This window comes from Populus euphratica, unplaced genomic scaffold, assembly GCF_000495115.2.
Source record: "Populus euphratica unplaced genomic scaffold, PopEup_1.0 scaffold954.1, whole genome shotgun sequence".
NCBI classification, from domain to species: domain Eukaryota; kingdom Viridiplantae; phylum Streptophyta; class Magnoliopsida; order Malpighiales; family Salicaceae; genus Populus; species Populus euphratica.
The window spans coordinates 130,410-147,027 of NW_011500367.1; the positions used below are offsets into that span (position 1 = coordinate 130,410).

Genomic DNA, 16,618 nt, shown 5'->3' on the forward strand with positions numbered 1-16,618 from the left:
AAATTAATTAAGAATTTAATTAAAAAATTTTAATTTAATGAAATCCTGAATCAAAGTGTGAGGTAAATGGTCCACCAAACTTCTCCAACAAGCTTACCTATCATTGCTGTCTGTTTTTGTTCCCAGGAGCTCCACCAAACTTTGAAAGGAGACTACTCCTCCTACGAACGTAGAGATGCTTTATGGCTAACAAATCCAACGCATTAACTTAATGGAATAACTTTGAATGTGTTTTGCTCGTGGTTAATTTTTAAAATATATTTTATTTATAAATATATTAAAATAATATATTTTTTATTTTAAAAAATAATTTTTAATATTGATATATTAAAATGATCTAAAAACACAAAAAAATATTAATTTAAAATAAAATTTTAGTTTTTTTTAAATGTTTTTAAAGCGCAAAATAAAAACATAACAATTAAATTTTGTTCCGTCTACTAAGTTAATTTGAGATTTAGAACATGATTAAGAATCAAATTTTTAATTGAATTGAATAAAATATTAACTCAACAAAATCTAATGAACTAATTATATTTTTAATGATCTAGTTAATCAAATAGCTAAATACAGTAAAAACTCAACAGTAAAAAAAAACACATAAGGGAGGGAGGGATCTAACTTTTAACATAATTGTAGCTGAATTATTATCCATCAAAACAAGTAAAACAATTTATATATAACGCTGAGTCTAAATAAGATGCTTGAATGGTAATGTGGTTGGGTTTTAATTATAGTTTTGAAATTCAATTTAGTTTGACGAGTTAATCAGGATCTAAACAACTTGGGATTGGAGCCGAACTAAATTAAAAAAATAAAAAAAAATCTGGTGTTACTTAGAGGGTTGAACCGATAACCCTGTTAAAAACTCAATTGCAACTCGTTGATTTATTTTATTTTATTTATTTAAAAATTTAAATTGACCTGGACAACCCAGCCAATCCAATCAAAACTCGAGACCCAGACGTTGAATTAGGTTTAAAAACTATGGTTTTAATAAATATGTCAATCAAGGGTTTTTAAATCAATTTTTTGTTTATTTATATTTTATTTTAACCATTTTAATATTTTTTGTTAATTGTTTTTGTGAAAAAAATTATTCTCAACAATATTTTAACTCTAAAAGTAAGTGAAATCTACTTTAAATCTGGCTTTAAATATATTCATTAATTATACTTTATTGAAAAGAATCTTAATATCTCTGGTATGAATGAAATTATCTTACTAATATAATATATATAGAAATAATAATTTGAGGAATTATTATATAACGATGAATAATTTTTGGCTTTCAATCTTTATTACTGGAATAATTTCAACATGACCCACAGTTATTCAAACAATAAATTCCCTTTTTGTTTGAATAAAATTCAATGGACAAGGGAAGATTAAACTCTCAACCTTCCATGTTTTGAATTTTGAATAAAATTCATTAGACCATGCAAGATTGAACTCTCAACATACCCTGGTTGGCTAACTTGGCACTGGCAAGCTGGGTGCGGAGCAGCTTGGCAGCATCAACCATGTTCTTGAGAGCTGGCTTCACCTCGGTGTGCTTGCGAGTCTTGAGTCCACAATCAGGGTTAACCCATAAGATGTTTATTTATATCCTTGCAACTTTCCTTTAAATAAACTTCAAAACAACCATGTATTTTTGCCGTGTTGCATAAATTTTTGGGTTTTAATAAACATGTCAGCCAATAATATTAAGATCAATTTTTTATTTATTTATAATTTATTTTAATCATTTTAATATTTCTTGTTAAATAATTTTTATAAAAAATAATTTTCAACAATATTTTAACTCTAAAAATGAGTGAAGCCCACTTTAAATCTACCCTTAAATATGTCTATTAACTATATTTTATTTTAAAAAATCTCAATATCTCTCACATGAATTAAATAAATCACACACTTCTTTCTTTCTTTAATTATATTTTAATGTATTTTAATAAATCACATTTGGCAATGATTTTCGTTTGTGTAGGGGAAGAAATTTTTTTTTTCCAAATTAGGTGATCAATTTCCTATGAATAATGAACATTCTTTGCAATCCCATTCATTAAAAATAAGAAAATTGCCTTTGCAATCCATTTAATTAATGCACATACTTTGCAAGTGATCTACTGTGATTATTGAAGAGTAATATTACTTAAAGGTTGTGAGAAAATTATTGTTTGACTCATAATTATTGTATTGTAGATTATAATAATAATTTATAATTTATTTTATTTTATTTTATTTAAATTTTTGGTATTATTTTATTTAAATTTATTTTTAAATATTGATATAATTAAAAATTAAATTTATTTATTTTTTTTATCCTTTTATATGGTTAAAATGGTATATCTATTTGCTAGAATAACCCAAGTTATTCCGATTTATAAGTTTAGCGGGACTTTTTTTAATTATACATAAAACTAAAACACGTGGAGAAAATATTGTAGTTTTTTTTATATGTTATTGTGAATTGCTACAATACTTTTATCTTTTTTTTTTTTAATTTTAAACTGATTTAAAATTTAAATTTATAATTTTTTTCTTTAAAATACTATGAATTACTGCAATATTTATTTCATATGATTTTTGTTATAATTATTTTCAAAAATATCTTTATAAATTTTACTTTTTAAAATATTAAATTGGTTAAGAATTATAATTACAATAAAACTAAATCATATGGGAAAGTATTGTAGTTTTTCTAACAAAATATTGTGAATTGCTACAATACTTTTCTCTTTCTTTTTTTTTAATATTAAACTGATTGAAAATTTAAATTTGTAATTTTTTTTAAAACACTATGATTTACTGCAGTATTTATTTCATATGATTTTTTTATAATTATTTTTAAAATTATCTTTATCAATTTTATTTTTTTGAATATTGTGTTGGTTAAGAATTATAATTACAATAAAGCTAAATCATATGGAAAAGTATTGTAGTTCTCCTAACAAAATATTGTGAATTGCTATAGTATTGTAGTTCTCCTAACAAAACATTGTGAATTGCTATAGTATTTCTCTAAATAATTTTTTTATAATTTTTTAAAATTATCTATGTTGATTTTATTGGAGAAAATACTGTAATTTTCATTATAAAACATTGTTAATTGCTATAATGTTTTTCCTCATGATTTTTTTCCCTTTCAAAATTATCTATCAATTTTTATTTAATATTAAATTGATAGAGAATTTAGCTTTATAATCTTTTTGTTTTTTATTAATAGAAAAGTTAAATCATATAGAAAAAACATCATATCTTTTCTTATAAAATATTGTAGATTCTATAAATTATTTTATTTATTTTCTAAAATTTTTATTACAAATAAAATTTTTTTTCTATCATGAAATATTAGGTATATTATACTTATAGTTGTTATTATGAATCTCTGCACTATTTTATAAATATATCCGGATCGTGTGTGCACGTGTTTGTATAAAAACACCCACGTGTGTTGTGTCTTTTTGTCATTCAATTCCCTTCATTGGGAGGGAAGGTCTTTTCTCTTGTTTTTTTTCTTTTCTCTTCTGATGTTTTTCTAGACAAAATTTGAAGTTTGATTTTTTTTATTTACATTTTTTATTGGGTCTTCCAAAGGTTTTTTTACCTCCTTAATATTGGTTATATGGATAATAAATCACTTTTGATATATTTGGATGTAATCAATAGATTTATATATAATTTTTAATTTATTTTATTAAATACAAATATAAATTTTTTAATTTATAAATAAATTTTTTCTTGATGAAAAATAAAAAACACTCGGCAAGGTTGATAAAAAAATAATATCCCCCCTCTCACAGCAGCGTAGCGTTAAATATAAACAAATAATAATAATAATAATGTTTTACATATCTACAATACATGTGTTAGCTACGAAATGAATTAGGCAGTTACTGTTTTTTAGTAACTTTAATAATTTAGTAACAAATGTTTAATGTAATTTAATTTGTTAACAAATGTATTATATTATTTGGTAAATATAATTTGATACAAGGTAATTTATTGAAAAAATGTAAAGTTGTGAGGGAAAATTAGTACTCTTATTTACATTTCGAACAAAATATAATAAAAATATATTATAGGAATGAATATTATGTATGAAGGAATTGTTTCAAAAGCATATCAATTATATAATGATGCTACCGAGTGTGATTAATTTTAAAAATAATTTTTTAAAAAATATATATTGAAATAATATTTTTTTTAAAAAAATTAATTTTAATATTAATTCATCAAAATAATTTAAAAATCCACACAGAAAATAATTTAAAATAAATAAAAAAATAAAATAAACAAACCGTTCATGTATAATTTAAAATAAATAATAAAATAAAATAAACAAACCGTTCATATATATATAGAACACATATACAAAAAAGGAGACAATTTGTTTTCTAATACTTTTAAATTGGATAGCCCACTTGCTAGCTCATGTTCATAATTAGTTATGTTTATTTTCTAGTTTTAATTCAACAATATGATTTGATTTCTGTGGTTAATTAGTGATGTAAGAAACTTTTAGTATAACTTATTGAGTGTGTGCCCTAATTTAGCAACTCCTTAATTTAATGAAATCCTCGATCAAAGTGTGAGGTGAATGGTCCACCAAACTTCCACATGAAGCTTTCCTATCGTTGCCATCTGTTTTTGTTCCTACGAGCTCCATCCAACTTTGAAAATAAGGGTGAGAAAAAAATTAAAAATTAAATTAAATTAAGAAAATTTTAAAAAAATTAAAACTGAATCTTAAGAAAAAAAACTATTAAAATATTAAAAAAAATAACTGGTTCAGTTTTGATTTTATAAGTTTAAAACTGAAAAAATTCAAACCAAACCAAAATAAATTAGAAAAAACCGAGTCAAACCAGAAAAAATCGAGCCAAAATCATTGTCAAACCAGTTTGAACCAATTTTTTTAAAAAAATTAAATTAAATTAAACCAAACCGACACTGGTTAGTTTGAGCCTATTTTAATTTTTTTTAAAAATTAGTTTGATTACTATATTTTACAAGAACTAAACCAAATCAAAAATAATCACCTATATTTAAATGATTATTCCTCATACCATTGTAGAGATGTTATGGCTAACAAATCCACCACATTAATTTAATGGAATAACTTAGAGAGTGCATGGAAGTGTAGTTGTTAGTATTTTTTAAAGTATTTTTTATTTATAGATATAATAAGATAATATTTTTTTTTAAAAAAAAAATTATTTTTAATATTATTCTACCAAAATAATCTAAAAACATCAAAAAAATTAATTTAAAGTAAAGAATTTTTATTTTATTTTTTTCAAGAATAAAACTTTTGAAACGCAAAACAAAAACATAATTATTAAATTTTGTTAAATTTAGTTGAGTCTATAATGTTAATTTGAGATTCAGAACATGATTAAAAATTAAGTTTTTAATTAAATAAATAAAATATTAACTTGATAAAATCTATTAACCTGATAATAATAATATATTGATAATATATTTTACTAATCTAGTTAACCAAATAGTTAAATATAATAAAAACTTTATAAGGAAAAAAAAAACATGAGGGAGGCAAATATCTAACTTTTAACATCATTACAGCTATATCATTATTTACCGATTGTCTATGTGATTGTCTGGACATACTATGTAAATTGTGTTATATAAAAATTTAATTTTTTATTAAAAATTATTTTTTTATATTTTGAATTGATTTGATGTGTTAATTTTAAAAATAATTTTTTAAAAATAAAAAATAATTATTTTAATATATTTTAGCATGAAAAACACTTTAAAAAATCACAATTATACTTTCCAACAACTTCAAATGTAATACTAAGTTGTAAGGTTTTCTTTTATAGATTAACATGGGTGTCCGAGCCAGCTTTCATATATCATAACTAATCTCATGGACCTTGAAGTTAACGAACATGTAAATCTTTAGTGGCTATCATATGAACAATCAAAGACTCGAACCTAAAACTATAAAGAAAGCAAACTCCTTGATCCTAAATTTTTACTACTTGACCATTACCTAGATATTTAGTCTAGGTAAGGTTCTTGAATGGTAAGGTGGTTGGGTTTTAATAAACATATCAATCAAGAATTTTTAAATTTATTTATTTATAATTTATTTTAATTATTTTAATATTTCTTGTTAAAAAAATTTTGTAGAAAAATAATTTCTAACAATATTTTAACTCTAAAAGTGAGTGAAATCTGACTTTAAATATGTTCGTTAATTATATTTTATTAAAATGAATCTTAATATCCCTCATATTAATGAAATTATCTTACAAATATAAAACACTCAAATATATATATATAAAGATAATAATTTGAGGAATCACTGCATAGATGAATAACTTTTGGCTTTGAATGTCATGACTGAAATAATTTCAACATGACCCCCAGTTATTCAAACAATAAATTCCCTTTTTGTTTGAATAAAATTCAATGGACAAGGGAAGATTAAACTCTCAACCTTCCATGTTTTGAATTTTGAATAAAATTCATTAGACCATGCAAGATTGAACTCTCAACATACCCTGGTTGGCTAACTTGGCACTGGCAAGCTGGGTGCGGAGGAGCTTGGCAGCATCAACCATGTTCTTGAGAGCTGGCTTTACCTCGGTGTACTTGCGAGTCTTGAGTCCACAATCAGGGTTAACCCATAAGATGTTTGTCTCAAGCACTGCAAGCATCTTGTTAATTCTGTCAGCAATCTCCTCGGTTGATGGTATTCTAGGGGAGTGGATATCATAGACACCAGGGCCAATTCCGGCACCATATTTCACTCCCTCACGGAAGACTGAGAGAAGCTTTTCATCGGAGCGAGAGTTCTCTATGGTGATCACATCAGCATCCATGTCGATAATTGATTGGATAATGTCATTGAAGTTGGAGTAGCACATGTGAGTGTGGATCTGCAGGAATTAAAGAGAGTAAGCGACTCCATAAATGAAAAGCAATTGGGAAAGAGACGCCTAACTTGAATTTGAGTTGTGAACTTCCGAGTGAAGTAGATAACAAACCTGAGTGGTGTCCTGTACGCCACAGTTGGTGATCCTGAAGGAGTGGACTGCCCAGTCCAAGTAGAAAGCTTGCTCAGACTTCCTAAGAGGCAAGCCCTCTCTCAAAGCAGCCTCGTCAATTTGGATAACAGTGATACCGTTCTTCTCAAGATCCTCCACTTCATCCTTAATGGCCAAAGCAATCTGGTAGCAAGTCTCATATCTGAAAATTGGAAAATGTATTCACGTTAAACCAGATTGAAACTATGAAAGATAAACCAACTAAAAGCAACATCTTTTCGTATCTTATTTTCCCTATCTTGCTCCTATTTTCTATACCTGGGTTGATCATTTCGAACGAAGGACCAGTTGAGAATGGTGACAGGGCCTGTAAGCATTCCCTTCATTGGGCGGGCCGTCATGCTCTGAGCCAAGGTAGACCAGAAGACAGTCATTGACTTGGGGCGGCTGACATCACCATATATAATTGGTGGCTTCACACAGCGAGAGCCATAAGATTGCACCCAACCATTGGCAGAGAATGCAAAACCTGACAGTTGCTCTCCGAAGTATTCAACCATATCGTTTCTCTGCAGTCATTAATGACCACATAAGTTGGATGTTCAAGATTAGTAATTGAAGATACAAGAAATCTCTAAAGAAAGAGTTTTCTGAAACAGAGTGATCACCCAATAATGCTTATACTATATGAGTGCGCGCGCGCGCATGTAAAAGTAAAAAGGCTACTTTGATGAGAAAAATTCACCTCAGGCTCTCCATGAACCAAAACATCAATATCAAACTCTTCTTGAAGTTTGACAACTTTTCTAATTTCCTCCTTGATGGCTTTGACATAGTCATCTTCAGATACCCTAAAAGAAGAATTATAAAAGTACATTAATAAACAAATTCTCGCCATAAAAACCATGAAGGTAGGAAAATAACGAAACTTTAACTCACTTTTTGGCTTTGTATTCACGGCGGACTTTCCTTAGTTCCATGGTTTGTGGGAAGGACCCAATTGTGGTGGTTGGTAGGATGGGAAGGTTAAGCTTCTTTTGCTGAGCATCAAGTCTGGCACTAACATTTGTAGCACGGCGGTGATCAGAACCCTTCAAAGCAGCAGCCTGCAAAGGCCAGAACAGAAAATAAAAATAAATACAAAAGAATACCCCTGCTTGAAAGAATCAAAGCAAAAAAAAAAAAAAAACCAAGGAAGAAAAATCTAGCGAAGTACATACAGCCTTTTGAACAGCCTCATTGGTGACTCGTGGGGAGGACTTTCTTGAGGCCTGGGCAGCAGCATTAGCAGAGAAGATGTCCTGAAAATTGAACCACAAAAATGAGACTTGCGATGATGATAAAAAAAATTTGAAAGTATAAAACAAGCCGAGCCTATCTATCAACAAATTCTTCATAGTTGTTCAAGCATGGACAGAAGGAAGATACCTCGTCCTTTTGGCCGGCCAAAGCCTTGGCCAATGCATTTACTTCAACAACTTTTTGAGCAGCAAATGCAAGCCATGATTTTATTTCCTTGTCGAGCTTGGTCTCATTGACAAGATCAACAGCAGTGTGGAGAAGTGAGCAGGAAGTGGAGACTACAAGCTTTTCTGTGTAGATAAAACATGAATTAGTATTATGTCTTCAAACATATTTATCATTGTGCCAAAAATGCATGCAAGAAAAAGAAAAAAACTACCTTTTCCAACAATGCCCTCAAGAGTTTCGAGGGTGCTGAAAGAAGCAGCAAGATCATTGGCCCAGATGTTCCTTCCATCTACCACCCCAGCAAAGAGATATTTTCCCTTAGGGAAATCGCCCTTGATCAAGTCTAGGGTCTTGGTTCCACGAACCAGATCAAACCCAAATGCGGTAACACCCTTCAAAGAGGTGAGGGTCTTGTATTGCTCGGCAGGAATATCAGCAAAGTAGGTTTCGATAAGAACATTCAAACCAGATAGAGTTGACTCTAGTGCAGAGTAGGCCCCAGTAAATGCTTGCAATTTGTGAGATTCAAGATCCATCACGAGTGTAGGTTCATCAAATTGAATCCAGGATGCACCAGCTTCTTTAAGCTCTGAAATAACCTCCCTGAAGATAGTAATGGAATAATTACACCAATAAACATATAGAGACCCAATCAATGATAAATGTAGAATATCATTTATTTACTTGTAGATTGGAAGGATTTTTCCGAGAAGGGAGAGGAGAGAAAAGCTTTTCTCCACACCCTTTGCAGGTTTGGATAGCAACAAGTAGGAGACTGGGCCAATAAGGACTGGTACAGTGTCTACTCCAAGCTAAATAAGAGACAGAAAAACTATCAGTTTATACGAAATTTGTCAGGTAGTGCAATCAGGAATTTAGTATTAAGAAGCAAGTATAATCATGGTGAGTATAGGCTCTCCAAATTCCATATCAATATCAGGCCATTCTGAAAGTTAGATGGCTTTAAATAGACCGACTAAAAGATTTCAAAATGATTCTATCAACATTTCAGCAATATTTTGAACTTCGATTTTCAGATTGAAAGCAAATCAAGTACCATTTTGCAAACCTTGCAGCTGTGACTTAACTCTGTTTATGTTGCATTTATACTAGCAGTTGACAGATCATGATGATTAAATATCTAATCTATTAATGCATGAGCAATTAGACGTCTAGCACTGACATTATATAGAAAGATGTCAACAAATGAAGGTAGAACAAGAGCACTTACTGCCTTAGCCTCCTTGTATTCAGTCACTGCTTTGTGAGAAGCATATGAGAACTTGACATCAGGACCCAATTCGGGGACAATGAAATGGCTGAATCAAAACATCATCAAATAGTTCAGTGACCTTTTCTCTTTTTTTTTCCCCCTTTTTTCAGGAACATAATTTTAAAACACAATTATCATATCAAATGACAGAACTAGTCACCATACCAAAGTACGAAGAGGAGGTATCACTTACTAGTTGGTGTCAAACCACTTGGTCATTTCCATGGCAGGAACAGAGGCATTTCCTCTAGCCATGGAGAAATAAACATCGAATCCAATCTCACCACCATTCCAGCCATATCTTGGTGGAACTGCACCGAGCATTGCGGTGGTGTCGAGCACCTGGTCATAGTAAGAGAAGGTGTTGCTCGGGATGTATTTGATCCCAGTATCAGCCATCTGCTTCCAGATGGATTCCCTGAGATCAGCTGCAACCTTTTGCAAATCCTCAGCACTGCTCTTCCCATCCCAGAAAGATTCCAGTGCAAACTTGAGCTCTCTCTTGGGTCCCATACGAGGATATCCAACAATGTGTGATGCCATTTTTCTGCTTCTTATGCCACAGCAAAATCAAGATTCAGTTGTTTTTGATCCAAACATTCAACTTTCATAGATCTATCAAAATTAAGCTCTAAAATAACAATTAAGCTGCAAAAACTAATCCGGTTCATTACATAGAAAACGATTTCCAATTAGAACAAATTCCAGCTACTTTGTTCATTATATAGAAAACAGTTTTCAATTGGAACAAATTTCAGCTACTTTGAACAAGACAGCCATTCACTAGTAGCAAACAATAAATACAGATCTAACACTTAACAAATGTTGAGAAACACAACAAAGAAATGAAACCCAAAATGAAATCAACTTCTAATGCGTGAATTAAGGAATGGTTTCCTCTAAGATTGGAACTTTATAACTTCTTGTCTGTTTTTATCATTTGCTCTATCGACAATAAGCATAACCCATGTATCGTGCATTCATTCTCACTTTCCTTCTGAAACACCACTACCAAAAAAAACCACTTACTACTTCAATTCATATCCAATGCAATAAAGTAAAAGATTGAATCAGAATGATTTGCTCTATCGACAATAAGCATAACCCGTGTATCGTGCATTCATTCTCACTTTTCTTCTTAAACACCACTACCAAAAAAACCACTTGCTTCTTCAAATCAGATCCAATGCAATAAAGTATAAGATTGAATCAGAAAGAGATCAACGAATCCCAGAACGACAGGGGAAAAAACCAGGCACGTCAAACATCATTAAAGTCTAAATGGGCATGAGAGAAAACACAAAAAAACATATTTGCATGAAACAAATCAGTAAAAGCTGATCTTGTATGCTACTTACGCTTTGTTTCAATTGAAACTTACGTTTAAGGAGAAAGAAAGAAACGCAAGAGGAAGAGGGGGGAAAGGAAAGCAATAGGGGGCTATCAGGGGCTTATTGTCGTTGGTTTATAATTGCATGGGAAATGAAGGAAGAGGATAAATAAAAGTAACCGCCTTACCTTACGGAGATAGAACAGGAAAGGTGATGAGACTTGTTCCTTCCTTCCTTTGTTAATATAACAGAGAGAGAGAGACAGAGAGAGGAGAGCTTGACACGAAGAACGGTGCTTGAGCCTTTGGTTATTTATAGAGGGAGGGAACTGCTCCTCTCTGCAACTGGCACATCTGTGCGATGTGTCTCTCTTTTCTTTTCTTCTATTAGTTTAATTTTCAAGGTACATACTAATGGTTATTTTTATTTTTTCAAAATGTCTTGCCATCCACGCGCTATTTGTGTGTTGTGAGGCACGTAGGTACAGGTTGGTAATGGTAGATCTTGTGATCCCGTTATCGAATTGGCTAATTTTTTTTTTCCTCTTTACTTAATTTATTCTTATGGTTGTATTTTTTTTTTAGTATGCTGTTATAATACATGCTAATTAGCGAAAAGCCTCGGTTAAATTTATCGGTTAATAAATCAATTATTTTTATTAAAATAATATTATTTTATTTTAAAAAAAATATAAAATTAACCTGACTAGGATTGGTTAAATCAACCAAGCAATAAATTAACCCAATTAAGTTAATTAAATTTTATCATATCAATGTATTTTCTGATCAGAATCCAATCATAGGTTTTTTAAGCCAACTCATAAGGGCAAGTCAAGTCTAATTATAGTTCTTCTTGTTATGGTTAATTTGATAGTAATTTCTTTTGGTTATATATAGTAAATTTTATATTAGTGAAAAGAAATAGTAAAATATAGTGAATTTAATAACAACTATAATTAAATAATTTATCTAATTAATATTGTATTTGTATTATGTTTTTTTATATGTACAAGTAAATAATGAATTTTTTATTAGTTATATTAATCACATTATTATAAGATAATAATTTGTTGCTTCCTAGGCATGTAAATTGATGTTTGATATCATTTGAAAATGAAAAATTTAGATGCATTTAGATAAATGTATAAAAGAAATCAATACAAGCTAAGTAAACTATAATCAAAATGCATTTGATTGTACTAGCATTTTAAATTCAATTATATAGTTTTGTACCTGGTTCTATACTCAGCTTCTTTAATTTATGAACAAAATTGATTGATTATTTTAATATAAGTATATATGTCAAAAAAAAGTTGAACTAAGCTCTTTATCATTACTCAATAAAAATGAGAAAGTATCAGGATATATTTAAAAAGATTCAATAAGAAGATGTTCAAGTAGAACACTTGTTTGAACCAATTGCTACAAAGGCTCTAATTAGAGGAATGCATAATAACTCCTTATAGAAAAAATTATATACTCTCTTAGATAGATCTCTTCTCAAAATCAACAAGCAAAAAAAAAATCATATTTAGATAAAAGAAACAAGTGCAACTACATGAATGTACCTATATTTTTATAGACAAAGAGATGAGTCTCCAAAACACAAGCAACCTCCTGTCACCTCTCATGTATTCAGAAGTAACGTTAAAGGTCTAATATGAATTAAGTTGGTATATGATGAATTCATAACCACTCCTTCAAATACCACCAGAACTAAGGTACTAACAGTTATCAAAGAAAAAAACTTTGTCCAATATCCATCATCAATGAAAGGAGATGCTAGTACACAAATCCTAAGTTTTTTTTTCAACAAAAATAAAGGGATATAAGTGAGGAATGTTATACTCTTTTTAAAAAAAAAAGATAGAGAGACTTATTATCAAGGGATACATACCTCTAGTAATTTATAGAAAAATAAATAGAATATAAGAAGCAAGGAGAAGAAGTTAACCCTTCTCATGAGGCATTATTAAATATTAATGTAATATTGAAAAGAATATCAGTATAAGGAGATTCTAATGGGAGCTAAAAATTTTATGAGAAGCAAGTGTTATTCTCCTTGTGATTTCAAAATTCATAGCATGAACCTAGTATTTTTCACCTTTTCTCGTAAGGATGTATAGTAATAACAATTTTTATTTTTAATGATAATGTGTATAAGATGTTAGTGGATGATAAAAATATTGTGAATATTGTCTTCAAAGATGCAATGATACAAATAGGTATTGATCCATCTAAGGTAAAGCTAATACATACCCTTTTAATATGAATAACAAAAAAAGGTGTATTGATAGATAGTGTGTTAAACTTACTAGTGACTGTACATACCCATCCCAAATTTCATACTCTACAACAAACTCTTATAATAATTAAAATGGATTTAGCATATAATGTTGTACTTGGATGACCTCTTATCCATAAGATAAATATCGTGATTTTGGAGTATCTAATAATAAAGTTTCTAATAAATAAAAGAGTAGTAACTGTTAGAGGGAATCAAATGATTAAAAAAAATATGCATTTACTTGTTTGAAAGAAAAATACACTTTGTTGATAGATTAACAAGCATTTCTTAAAGAAAAAACAAAAATGCAAAAGAAAAATTATGAAAGATTTTAAAGAAGTCAGTATCTATTTTAAAGAAAATGTTATCACCAAGATTGGAATTATTTTAGACATTGAAAAAGAGAAAACTCTTATAAAGCTCTTTAATATCTAAAGATATAATTTTACATTTAAACTGCCAAACATATCAGGCATCAACCCAAAAATAGTTTGTCATCATTTAAATATATGTTTATCCTTCTCTCTAATACAATAACAAAAATCTTGATGAGGAATAATAAAAAAGTCAATTTAGAATAGATAAACAAATTGTGTAAAGTTATGTTTATCGATAAGGTAATGTACCTAAAATGGCTCACCAACATGGTAACGGTGAAGAAGTTAAATAGAAAATGATGCATGTGTATGAACTTTACATATCTTAATAAGACATGTTCTATTTATAGTTTCCCACTACCTAAGATAAATAGAATGGTGGGCACCGTAACAAGATCTTAATACTTGAACTCTATAGACACCAACTTAGGATATCATTAGATACCCATGTATTCAAATGAAGAAAAGAAGATTTCATTCATTACTAATATAGGAGCATTTTACTATTGAGTCATGTCCTTTGGTTTGAAAAATATTGGAGCTACTTACTAATGAATGGTAAACAGAGTCTTTAAAGGTTAACTAGGCAGGAACATGAAAGCTTATATTAACAACAAGTTGATTAAGAGCATAACTTCTTGACAATAGTTTTAGAATTTTTAAGAATTCTTTTCTTTCCTATAACAGTACTAAATAAGATTAAATCATACTAAGTATGCCTTAACAATGAATGTAGGAAAGTTTATGGTTTTTTTTTTATTAACAATAAAGGGATTGAGCCTAATCTTAAGAAACTACATGCCATCATATACATGAATCCTTCCTAATATGCAAGAGATATACAAAGGTTGATAGGAAGAACTACATCTTTGAATAGGTCATCTCTCATTTGAGATTACACTATTTTTTTTCAAGACTTTAAAAAACATCTCTAGCTTTGAATGAATCCTAGAATATCAACAAGTCTTTGAAGAACTCAAGTTTAATTTATCCTCCTTAGAACTACTGTTTTAGCTAAGACAATAAAAGAAATATTTTTTCTATCTAGAATTGGTAAAATTAGTAGTTAGCATAATGCTAGTATAGAGAGAAGCAGGAATCTAGAAGCTAATATATTATTCTAGCATATTTTTTCATAATATTGAGACCATTTATCTTAAAATTAAAAAGGTGGCCTTTACTTTGGTTGCTTGGAAATTAAATTTATATTTCCAAGCATATTAAATGATTGTGTTAATGGATTCCTTAAGATGCAAAAAGAGTAAGTTTTTCTCAAAAAGATACTTTAATAATTACAACTTTCCTCTCCAACCATAAGGTGTATAGGGAGCTAGTAAATGATGAAATTCTTGTCAACATTCTCTTTAATTAATAATATAAATGAGTGTTTATTATTCTAGCTTAAAGTTAGTAAAGACTTTTTTAATAGGAATAAAAGAAAAAAGAAGCATTGATAGAAGGTGCACTAGACCTACCAATAACTATACACATTTATCTCAAGTACCGCACTCTATTATAAACTCTAATGATAATTAAAATGGATTTAACATATAATACCTTACTTAGATAACCTCTTAACCATAAGGTAAATGTTGTGATGAGTATCAAGTATCTAATAATGAAGTTTCTAATAAATAAAAGAGTTATGATTGTTAAAGGGAATCAAATGATTAGAAAAAAGTTACACATTCACTTGCCTAAAAGGAAAAATACTTTATTAGTAGATCAACAAACATTCCTCAATTAAAATGAAATGAGAAAAATTTAAAAGAAGTAAATCTTCATTAAAAAAAAATATCACTAAGATTGGGTTTACTTTAGACATTGGACAAGAGAAAAACCTCACAAATCTCCTTAATATCTATAAATATAATTCTACATTTATATCATCAAACATGTTAAGCATCAATCTAAAAATAACTTATTACCATCTAAATTTATGTTCATCCTTATCCCTAATACAATTAAAAAAAAATTGATGAAGAATGATAAAAAGCCATCTTAGAAAAAACAAACAAGTTATTTGAAGCTAGTTTATTCATGAGATAATATATCCAGAATGGCTCACCGACATGATAATAGTAAGAAACCAAATAGAATATGTGCATACCTTAATAAGGCATGTCATAAGGATAGTTTTCACTGCCTAAGATAATAGACTTGTGAACTTTGTAGCTCCCTAAACACTAGCCTAGAATATCATTACATACTCATTCATTCAGAATATAAAGAGAAAAATATGTTCATCACTAACAAGAGAACATTTTACTATCGAATCATGCCTTTTAACTTAAAACAATATTAGAGTCACTTACCTATGAATGGTGAACACAATCTTTAAAGGTTAGTTAGGAAGGAATATGGAAGGTTATATTGATGACACATTGATTAATAGCATGAGTTTTGGAAAACATCTTTAGGATTTATAAGAAGTCTTATTTATCCTATACCAATATTAAATGAAGTTAAATCCCTATAAGTTTGTTGTCACAATAAAAAAAAAAGTTTTTAGGTTAATTTTTTACCAGTAATAGAGGAATTAAGTTCAATTCTAAGAAACTTTAGGCCATCATAAACATGGATCCTCTATGATAAGTGAAAGATATACAAAAGTTGACAAGAAGAAATGCAACCTTGAATAAGTTCATTTCTCACTTGAGATAACATTGTTTATCTTTTTTCAAAACCCTAAAGAACACCTCTAACTTTAAATGAATACTATAATGTCAATAAGCTTTTAAAAAAACTCAATTCTAATCTATCCTCTCTAAAACTACTCTTTTATATATATATATAAAGAAGCTTTTTCTCGATATAGGAGTGACAAACTTGGTAGTTAGTGTAGTAGTAGTATAAAGAAAA

General features: G+C 28.9%; 1 protein-coding gene across 3 annotated transcripts; it reads right to left on the reverse strand.

The window, feature by feature from the left end:
- Nucleotides 1–1,268: 1,268 nt before the first annotated feature.
- LOC105114113 (5-methyltetrahydropteroyltriglutamate--homocysteine methyltransferase 1) lies at nucleotides 1,269–11,436 on the reverse strand. Of its 3 annotated transcripts, XM_011010539.1 has the most exons (13): nucleotides 11,281–11,436; nucleotides 9,956–10,309; nucleotides 9,721–9,808; nucleotides 9,174–9,301; nucleotides 8,701–9,092; nucleotides 8,448–8,611; nucleotides 8,240–8,320; nucleotides 7,959–8,125; nucleotides 7,765–7,870; nucleotides 7,338–7,588; nucleotides 7,020–7,221; nucleotides 6,666–6,911; nucleotides 1,269–1,597 (listed from the first exon to the last, which is right to left on the reverse strand). In XM_011010539.1, exons 2-13 carry the CDS (start codon nucleotides 10,303–10,305, stop codon nucleotides 1,433–1,435), a joined length of 2,340 nt encoding a protein of 779 aa, XP_011008841.1. In that variant the 5' UTR covers nucleotides 10,306–10,309; nucleotides 11,281–11,436; the 3' UTR covers nucleotides 1,269–1,432. The 3 variants fall into 3 exon arrangements, with proteins under 3 accessions (XP_011008841.1, XP_011008840.1, XP_011008839.1); XM_011010538.1 differs by lacking the exon at nucleotides 1,269–1,597 and having other exon boundaries at nucleotides 6,311–6,911; nucleotides 9,956–10,312; nucleotides 11,281–11,434; XM_011010537.1 differs by lacking the exon at nucleotides 1,269–1,597 and having other exon boundaries at nucleotides 6,311–6,911; nucleotides 9,956–10,315; nucleotides 11,281–11,434.
- Nucleotides 11,437–16,618: the final 5,182 nt, after the last annotated feature.

Excerpts from the sequence above, each read along its gene's own strand:
- LOC105114113 (XM_011010539.1), bottom strand. The coding sequence starts at position 10,305 with ATGGCATCACACATTGTTGGATATCCTCGTATGGGACCCAAGAGAGAG. Across the intron at positions 7,871-7,958 it reads CGTGAATACAAAGCCAAAAA|GGTATCTGAAGATGACTATG; the intron begins GTGAGTTAAAGT and ends TTCTTCTTTTAG. Across the intron at positions 6,912-7,019 it reads GCGTACAGGACACCACTCAG|ATCCACACTCACATGTGCTA; the intron begins GTTTGTTATCTA and ends TAATTCCTGCAG.